Genomic DNA, 9,340 nt, shown 5'->3' on the forward strand with positions numbered 1-9,340 from the left:
TCTTTCCCTTTATAAAGGTCATAAGACTCATAACTAGTAAAAGATTTTACTTTGTTAGATAAAAAGGACGGTTTTTCCTGCAATTCTAGCCATGGATACTACATTAGCAGTAGACATGCTCTTCCATGTATGCCGTCTTGAATCTTTTTCTTCCATGATCCATAAAATTATAGTTTTGTTTTGGCCCCTATCTATTCAGTGAACTCTTGTTAACTGATTGTATTAGCTATTTATAGGAGAAAAGAACAGAGACTTCTTATGGCTTAAACATTCAAAGAAATCTAACAAGGAAATCGACGGGAAAGGTCGTGTATTTTGTTTTACATCCTTCATATGCCGGAGAGACAGGTAAAAGATTAAGACATGATCAAGTACCTCTTCTGTTCTCTTATGGCTTACAAGATGTCCTCCATGGAGATCTACCATTGTAGCAGCAGGACAGAACTTCCGTGCCAGTCCTCTCGCATAATATATCCGAGCAATTACATCATGTCTACATATATCCACCATATAATTTAGGTTAAAATTATGTGATTGGATTTTTACAAGATCACAAAAACTCATGAAGGTGTAGGCAAAATAATTCAATCTCAAAGTATTAACACACCTTCCATGAATGAATGGCACAAGAAATCCAGCTGAGTGGATCAGTTCCACCTCTGTTCTTGTTACTTTATGTGTCCAACAAGCATTGATTTGGCCATCAAAACCCTACTTAGATTGCATTCCAGTTGTTGATATAGTGATATACTGTTTACATATTGCTGAAATGCAAACACATGAAATTAGATATCTGAAGCAGCATTGCCCGTATAGTTACGGGTCATTTTCGCGCGAAAACTACAGTAGTTCCAACTCGTTCATCCAGGTATTCCTCCATATCAGACACCAACATGAGACTTCATAAGGTAACCGAACCTCGAATAACAGCTCACTTAAATTCGCTGGAGTTTCTTTAAAGTAGTTGACTGGTCTTAGAACATGTTAACCATGAAAACACACAAGTTCTAACACTATTTTCATTAGATTCTACCGTTGTAAGAATAATCTGATCCTTGTCCTGAACACATTGTGGCGATAACACCAAACTTGGAAGAATAGCAAGTCAATGCACTAGATTACTTCTTTTACAATGCAACCTATTTACCTTGATCCCAACATTTGCTTTATGAACAATTTAGAATTTAACAAGTCAAAGAAGAAAGATGAACAAGAACTGGAAACATTTGAAAAGCCAACCTCTGAGTAATGTGTGTCCAAATCAACAGTTGCCCTCTGTTCAGGACTCTTGGCTTTAGAAATCGTATGGCAATGGATAATGTTTTTCGGTCCAGCTTAGGGGTGGGTAAAAATATCTGAAATTTGGATATCCGATTCGATCCGCGGGTTGGGTATTCGAAATTCGTGTATCCGACTATAATATGAGATGAGATCGGGTTTAGATCTTCAGAAAACCCGAAATTCGGGTAGTAAAGTCCAGGTTCGGATATTATCTGCGGATAACCGAAAAAATATAAATTTACGATTTTACCCTTAACATTTACCTAGGGTTAACTCTACATTTTCTCTTTACATTTTCTTTTGTCCAGAAACGGAGCTGCTCCCACACACTCTTATATTAAGATCCTATAATACATTGTCTACGTGAATATCTAAACCTCCCATCTCTCTCATGTGTTTCAACCTCTCTACTCCTTCCGATTTGTGCAATGTCTCTATTAGTATCGTTCATAAGACATTTGAGCACATCACAGACGTTTTTTCTACCGCTTCTCTTGTTCTCTGGTTGTCCATAAAATCTTTCACAAATCGTTGAAATATGATGATATTCTTATGTTTTTATGAATACGAATAATAATTTTGGTAAACTGATTAAATGTGATGATTTTGGTTATATTCTTTTACGATTCTATGTTATTTTTTAAAGATTATGGTTGATCAATACATTTTTATTTATATTTTATATTTAAATTTCGGGTCCGGTTATTCACGGGTATCTGAGTATTATCTCGAGTACCCGATTTCTGGATACCCGACTAAAACAGGTACGAGTTCGGGTATTATTTTGTATAATTTTCAGATTTGGGTTCGGGTCCGGTAACCCAAAAATCTCGGGTACTCGACCCGTACCCACCCCTAGTTCAGCTGAAACACAAAGTAAACAGAAAATATTTTGTGATAATATTATCTGTAAGATGTCTAAAGACTGACTTGGCTCAACAGTAAAACCATTTACCGTGGGTCTGAGATCGCGGCTTCAAATCCATCATCTCTACCCGTAACATTAAGCAAAGCAAAAGTAAGAACTCGTTTGGGAACCATTGCAGCCAACTTGCAAGCTATCATAGCACTTGTTGTTACCACCTCAATGGGGGCAGAAATGAAGGAGCCTAATCTCATTGACATGCCTCAGCTCGATCTAAAGAGAAAGATCAAGGTCATTTGAAGATCAACACAAAAGAATGATGCGAAATTTACCCATAGAAATGCCCTATAGTGTGAGCTTTTTTCCAACCCAGATGATCCAACAAGGCAATTGCATCCTTTGCCACTATCTTTGTTCTGCATCAAGCTTGCATCTTTTCACAAATGGATTCACAGTAACACAATCAACTAGAATTCCATCAGGAACAAAGCTTCCAAATCAACTAGAATTCCCTCAAGAACGACCACAGAGAAACAATCGAGTTATTCCTACGACCAAATCCGACATATAAAGACTCACGTGTATCCAGATCTTTTGGTGGGTACAGAACTCCAACCCATACCACGATTATCAAACGCGCAGACCTCGATGCCTCCTCTGCCGGACTCCCCGGCGGCTACGTCGAAGCTCTGTTCATCCGCCGCTGCTTCGTCGTCGTTGGGCTTGTTCGCTCCGGCTAAGCCCTTGAGTTGCGGTAGCCATGACTCGTGAGTTCCCACCAATCCTAAACCGATCGATCACCACAATTCCCACAGAGAGTCGGCAGATAGTTTGTAATTCAACCAAAACAAATTTGGGGAAAAGGCTCGAAATCCCTAAAATTAACAATCGAAACACGGAATCGGCATCCCTAATTAAACCCAGAGACCTATGATGAGATCGAAGGGCTTTGGTAGGACCGTCACCGGCGTTCTCTCGCGACCTCGCAATACGGCATCGTTTTTTATCGGACCTGTGGTTTAGAAATTTTCCGAAATTCGGCTAACCAATCCCAGTTAGTTTCAAACCTATAATTCGTTGTTTAGCTTACGATTCCTCCCTTTAAATAACATATTGTCTGCTAAATAAAGTAATAATATGCTTGTTAGTGAAGCACGGGGTCTAACTTGGGAGATTTGATGATAAAGATATGACCTTACATACACGCATAATATGTATATATATATATATATGTCTCTGTGTGTGTTTGTATCTTATCTGATCAATGAGTGGAAGCTGTTTGGATATGCAAAGGCCACCGAATCATCTCTGATATGTTGGGGCCATCATCTTATTATCCGCACAGTACATTTTCATGATATGCCTAAATCTCCGACAACCCTAATTCATTCCACTGTTTCTTTAGATTCGATCGAATCCATTTTAAACAAAACAAAAAAATCCATTCTTAAATTAGGTTTTTCTTTTGAAATTCTGTATATGAACTTGCTTCTGATTTTATTTGAATCAGGATGCACGTCAAAGAGACAAATAACTCACCTTGTGGTGGTCGAATGATAGATGTTTGAAGTGATTGGGTTGTAAAATGATTCGTTATGCGCTCACGACGAACGGTTTAAGCAGACAGAGATGAGGTACACAATTTAATTGTAGTAGGTATTTGAGTCGTGAAATATAATGGGTTCAAAGATTTGGTGAATTTTCTAATCATAAAAAAAAAGATAAAAAAAAGAAATCAAGAATATAAAAAAATGGATCCTCCCTCTCGTGAGCATGTTGAATTAACCGGACAAATTTTATAAACAAAAAAAAAATATGAATGAGGAAATTAACTCTAGATCTAACGTACGGAATTCGTAAGGACTAATGGAAATCAATAATGATACATGAGTGTATTATCGTAATAGAATCATAAATGGAAAAAAAATGCATGATAATATCTATACATAATATAATGTCTATATTAGGTTTTAAAATCTATATATTAAGATCCTATAATACATTGTCTACGTGAATATCTAAAATAATCCAACAACAAAGACTAATATTATAATATCATTTCAGATCGCAGACTAGGCAATGCGAATAATAATCCTGACAAGATATGATGCCATTAGATATTATAATAAATTAAAGACAGATCAGTTAGAGGTCAGTCCACTAATATCAAAATTTTGGCTAATTAAGTTTGTAGATATTATATCAATGAAACACCATATTATAAAAAAGTTAGATGAAACTAAACAGTTAAAACGTCTGTAGAAAAAGTGAAGCTCGATAAATTTCCTCGTGCTTGAGTGTACATTTTTATATTTTTTTTAAAATTTAAGATTATATATATCGACTATATATTATAAAACAAGATTGGATAATACAGATTATTTGTAATCTTAAATTTTTAATCTGTCCACAAAATTTAATTTTTAATATCATTGGCCTATCATAAAGATCTAACTAAATTCGGTCGACATGCTTATGTATGAGCAGAAATCGGATCTAAATATCCAGATTTTGGAAATTAATATGTGTGTGTGTGTATATATATATTCTCTTTTTCTAGGGAATGATATTATTTATATGTGAGTATTTTACACATGATGCCACAGTACGAGCACCGTACAAGTGGACAGGACAAAGTCCAATATCTGATTATAAAACAAAACAAAAATCAATTAAATAACGGGAAACGCCAATTAGATTTAGATGGGTTTCCAATGTTAGAGAATCCTTATGGACCGACTGCAGTCACCGACTCACCGCTCTATATTCCCTGCAGAATGCTATGAATCTATGAAAAATTAATGATATATTTTTGAAATAAATTATAGACCGACACCCCCATACCATAACCTCTTTATTTAATATCCCAGAGTCCAAGTACACAAGAAACAGACCCTAAATTATATATATATATATATATATATATATATCCCGACATGAACACGTTCCGAAAGGCGTTGTACATTGATCTCATCCTCAGAAAAAGGATATACATATATACTGTATATCTTAATAGTGAAAAGATATGTTATATCTATGCAGTTTAGGTTATACACATACATACATATGTATGTACGTGTGTATATATATATAATATATATAATATGACATAGCATGATGAGTTTGGTATTATATTCAAGGCTTGCCGCCGGGCTTCCTTCTGGGGTCATGTTTTGGATTGGGACCTGCATCGTCGTAGTCGAGTGTCGACTCGAACATGAGCTTCCTATGATCCATATTCACTTTCTTATTCTTAACCTGAAAAAAAAAACGTTGTTCTTATCAATGCATATACAAAGAAAACAATAGTCTTGGATTCAGACCACCCACACACACACACACACACACATATATATATATATATATATATATATATATATAGAGAGAGAGAGAGAGAGAGAGGGGAGAGATTATATGGATTTTATTAGGGTTATATATATACAAGGCTCTAACAATATGTCAGGATTTGCTATAAAAATTTGGAAACTCAGATTTTTTTTTTTTTTTTAAAATATTCGATAAGCTTTACGGTCGTTTGTGAAAAGAACTAATAAAACATCAGGTAAAAGAAATTAGGTTCTGGTACTATTTTTGAATCCAAATAATAATATTTACGTAACTAATATATATTTCTAAAAAATTTGTATATGTGCTTAATTAGTGGATTCCTTTAAAAAAAAAAAACTTTGGTAGCTAAGCAAGTGTTTTTTTGAGTTTACCTCGTAGAGTATTTCGTGCATGGAACCTCCACGGTCGATGGAGTGTTCAACTATGCCTACAAGGAACATATACAGCAACAAATTACATCATATATATATATATATATATATATATATATATATATATAGAGAGAGAGAGAGAGAGAGAGAGAGAGAGAGAGGGAGAGGGAGAGGAATGTTTGATGTACCCGACGATGATGAAGACGAAGAAACGAGGAAGAGGAAAAGAAGAAGGAGGGTTTTGATCCTAAGAAGCATATTGATATAAAACTGTATCTCACTCTTTTGTTGAGGAGAAGGAATTTGAAAAACGTGGGTTTGAGAAGGGAAGGGAGCGAAGCTTTCCTTTTTATATGCTCTCATGTAATGTGGTGGGAACTGTTAATGGCCCTCGTAGATGATGATGATGATGATGGTGAAAACATGGTAATCCATTATAGTATATGTACAATATAATCATGAGAAATGTATATTTTTTTAATATTCTCGAGTAAATTGGTGTTTGGGTATCTAAAAGATCTGTTTATATATATATATATATATAAGTTGTCATGATTTTGACACGAGCATTTGTTGGACTAAGAACCGAAAAAAAAAGTATAATGAAAGTGGTGCGCGTAACATCAAACTGTTGAAATGATACCAAGAGAATGAATGAATGATATGAAATTGGCACTTACAATTTCACCCAACCCCAAAGTACAAAAGTCAACTGCACTATTCATGAATCATGGGTGTCGCTTGTTTGCATTTTGCATGACCCAAATTCCCGATCTTTTTAATGTTTCTTCACAATAGCAGTAAAAAATTTCCATGTAATTCTGTATTATATGTGGATTTAATTTTTTTACAATTTTTTTAAAAAAACTATTAGATTTATGATGACAAGTTTTCATGACTAACAAAAAGTTCCAACGTTTTCCATCACGTTTTCAACTTTTTACAATTTACTTTTGAGCCCATTTATTGTTTTACTATTATATATATATACACATAATACATACATACATATATATATATATATATGTGTGTGTGTGTGTGAAGCCACTATCTGAAATGGTGTTCCATGAAAGTGCACCACATGTGACATTAGTCAATAGTGCTACACTTTCTTGGTCAATCACAATTTTGCGGTAAAAAGAAAAACCCAAGAGTCAAATCAAACCAATCAAGAGATTAATTATTAGAATCACAATGAAGATGCAACCACAGATTTATGTGTTCTGATCATGCGATGATCTTATTTTACATACATATATATATATATATATGTATGTATATTGGAAAAAATCGGAAAAGAAAAAGAAGAAAGAATATTTAAAAGAGAGTGCCAAAATTAATGAACACTCAAATCGAATTTATAAATCAGAGTTGAAATGAATTTATAATTTCGATATATTTACCAAAATATTGTTAATGACATTCCGATTCAAACCGATCATCCGAAGGCTTCCTTAGACACATACGAGACCGATGGTCTCCTACAATTATAAAATGGGAGAGTGATTATATATATTTTTATGTTCAAAATTTAAATCATAAAAAAATGTTTTTGTATTACAAATGGGTCCATTGCCAAGTATATGATGGGTTATGGAACCATGCCAAACTCTGTACATGATTATTGCTTTTTGCTACGTCCTAATGAATCATTAACGTTAAGTACAATTATCTTTGGCTTAAGAGCTAATTAAATGTTTTTGTATTAAACTAATAAAAGGCATCTTTATGGCGTTGATTAATTAATGGCCATGTCCACAATAATAAACGGTTGATAAATATTTAATAACTCTGTAAATTTAATCTTATCCAATATGAAAATAAAAGTCGACGTTGTGAAACGTGTGTAACATACACACATGGACACTGCTAGCATAAACTATATATATATATATATATATATATATATATCATTCTATCAACATGACCAAAACTATAAATAAAAAGTCGTTTAAAAGGAAAATTTTATTTGACTCTAGGATTCAATTTGTCACGAACACTGCTAGCATAAAACTATTTATTTATTTATTTTGAAAATATTGATTCTTTCCATTGTTTTTATTTTATATTTAATTTAATTCGACTCATTGGTTATATTCTATTTAGTCCTAGCTAAAGTGAATATTTCTAAATAGATTATATTTTATTTTATTTAGTCCGAGCTGATCCGAATAGATTATACATTTCTAAATACAACTCATGAAATATTGATGATGGGATATTTTTTACACCTAGTTATTAGGAAAAAGACAAAGACAAAGACTTTTATATATACATACATACACACATATATATATATATATATATATATATATATATATATTCGATTAGGTTAGTTGGGGAAACAGGAAATCTTTAGGGCAGATTTTAATTTATCCGTGGTACCAAACAGAACTTCTTTTTCTTTTTTTTTTGGGTTTGTGGTTTGGGAAAAAGAGATGTGGAAAGAGCGGGGGCATTGATCATTCCATTCTGGCCTTCATATAACTCAGCTTTTCATAAGTCAACTAAAGATTGAGACACACACACAGTGAGCGAGTGCCCTGCAAATGCCTTACACAACTCCCCATCCCCCTCTCCATGAGTGACCCATTCACCAATTTCCGACCACTATGACCCTCCCTTTTTTTTTCTTTCTAAAAAAATTTAAATCAAGAATTGTTTGTACAAAAATAAAAAGCTTCACCAAATAATATATACGAATACCCATTATTGGCATTCAATAATCTACAAATACCATGCATTTATACGGTGTAAAGTTGATCTCTTTCATGACAGGAGTAATAATATGTATATGTGTATGTATACAAGGACTTGCTACTCGTGATTATCAATAAGGCCAAGAGAATGAGTGAGAATGTTCACTGATCATACAACAGGAGTGACTCTTTGGAGGAAGAAAATGATATCCATCACTTGGCCTTTCTCAAAGCGAAGCTCACCGAAAGAAATGACCTTTCCCACGCTCTTGAAGCCGGGCTGATGTACACTTTGCTCCCTGTCAGGCTGTCATGATGGGGGGACCCTTCTTTGCTCCTTTCTTCACCATTCAACTTCTTATCCATTCTCTGCTTAGGAATTCTTCAAAACCATTCTGTTATACAGCATTTTTCCAAAGATGACTTAGGCTATATACATACATATATATATATATATAGAGAGAGAGAGAGAGAGGAGGAAGAAACATGAGCAACAAAAGTAGCTGTAACTTGTTGTGAATGCAATATGGTATATGCAACATTTGACTTTGACACCTAAAAGCAAAACCCCATGTGTAACTAAGTGCATAGAAAAAAGAACTATGCCTTGAACTTGCAGGCCCTGCGCTAAAAAAACAAACAGACAGACAAGTGAAACATTGTATAAGGACAACAAAAAAATGATGCATTGATCAACACAAACCCCCAAGATGACAAATGCTTGATGACACTGCAATGCATATTTGCAACTAACCAAAAAATCTCCCCCCCCCCCC

The 9,340-nt window shown here is 34.1% G+C and overlaps 1 protein-coding gene, 1 long non-coding RNA gene and 1 pseudogene across 4 annotated transcripts in view; all 3 read right to left on the reverse strand.

Moving 5' to 3' along the window:
• LOC104825153 overlaps nt 1-726 on the reverse strand; it is a 1,544-nt pseudogene extending 818 nt beyond the window's left edge.
• A 4,261-nt stretch (nt 727-4,987) lies between these two features.
• Nucleotides 4,988-6,327, reverse strand: LOC104825154. Its single transcript, XM_010557435.2, has 3 exons — nt 6,054-6,327; nt 5,866-5,921; nt 4,988-5,404 (listed from the first exon to the last, which is right to left on the reverse strand). Exons 1-3 carry the CDS (start codon nt 6,226-6,228, stop codon nt 5,282-5,284), a joined length of 354 nt encoding a protein of 117 aa, XP_010555737.1. The 5' UTR covers nt 6,229-6,327; the 3' UTR covers nt 4,988-5,281.
• Nucleotides 6,328-8,555: 2,228 nt separating this feature from the next.
• The window catches only part of LOC104825155, a 2,640-nt gene continuing 1,855 nt past the window's right edge, over nt 8,556-9,340 (reverse strand). For 2 of the 3 annotated variants that reach the window (XR_773544.2, XR_773543.1), the window contains exon 3: nt 8,556-8,959. This is a non-coding gene — a long non-coding RNA (uncharacterized LOC104825155). Of the gene's footprint in view, nt 8,960-9,037; nt 9,327-9,340 lie in introns of those variants that run through there. The other variant, XR_773545.2, reaches the window with a different exon arrangement.

The sequence above is a fragment of the Tarenaya hassleriana genome, unplaced genomic scaffold (assembly GCF_000463585.1).
Source record: "Tarenaya hassleriana unplaced genomic scaffold, ASM46358v1 Cleome42, whole genome shotgun sequence".
Classification (NCBI taxonomy): domain Eukaryota; kingdom Viridiplantae; phylum Streptophyta; class Magnoliopsida; order Brassicales; family Cleomaceae; genus Tarenaya; species Tarenaya hassleriana.

Bases quoted from the DNA above. Each gene is read 5' to 3' on its own strand.
- LOC104825154 (XM_010557435.2), bottom strand. From the start codon at position 6,228: ATGAGAGCATATAAAAAGGAAAGCTTCGCTCCCTTCCCTTCTCAAACC. The intron at 5,922-6,053 runs GTACATCAAACA...TGTTCCTTGTAG, and splicing joins TTCGTCTTCATCATCGTCGG to GCATAGTTGAACACTCCATC. The intron at 5,405-5,865 runs GTAAACTCAAAA...TTTTTTTTTCAG, and splicing joins TGCACGAAATACTCTACGAG to GTTAAGAATAAGAAAGTGAA.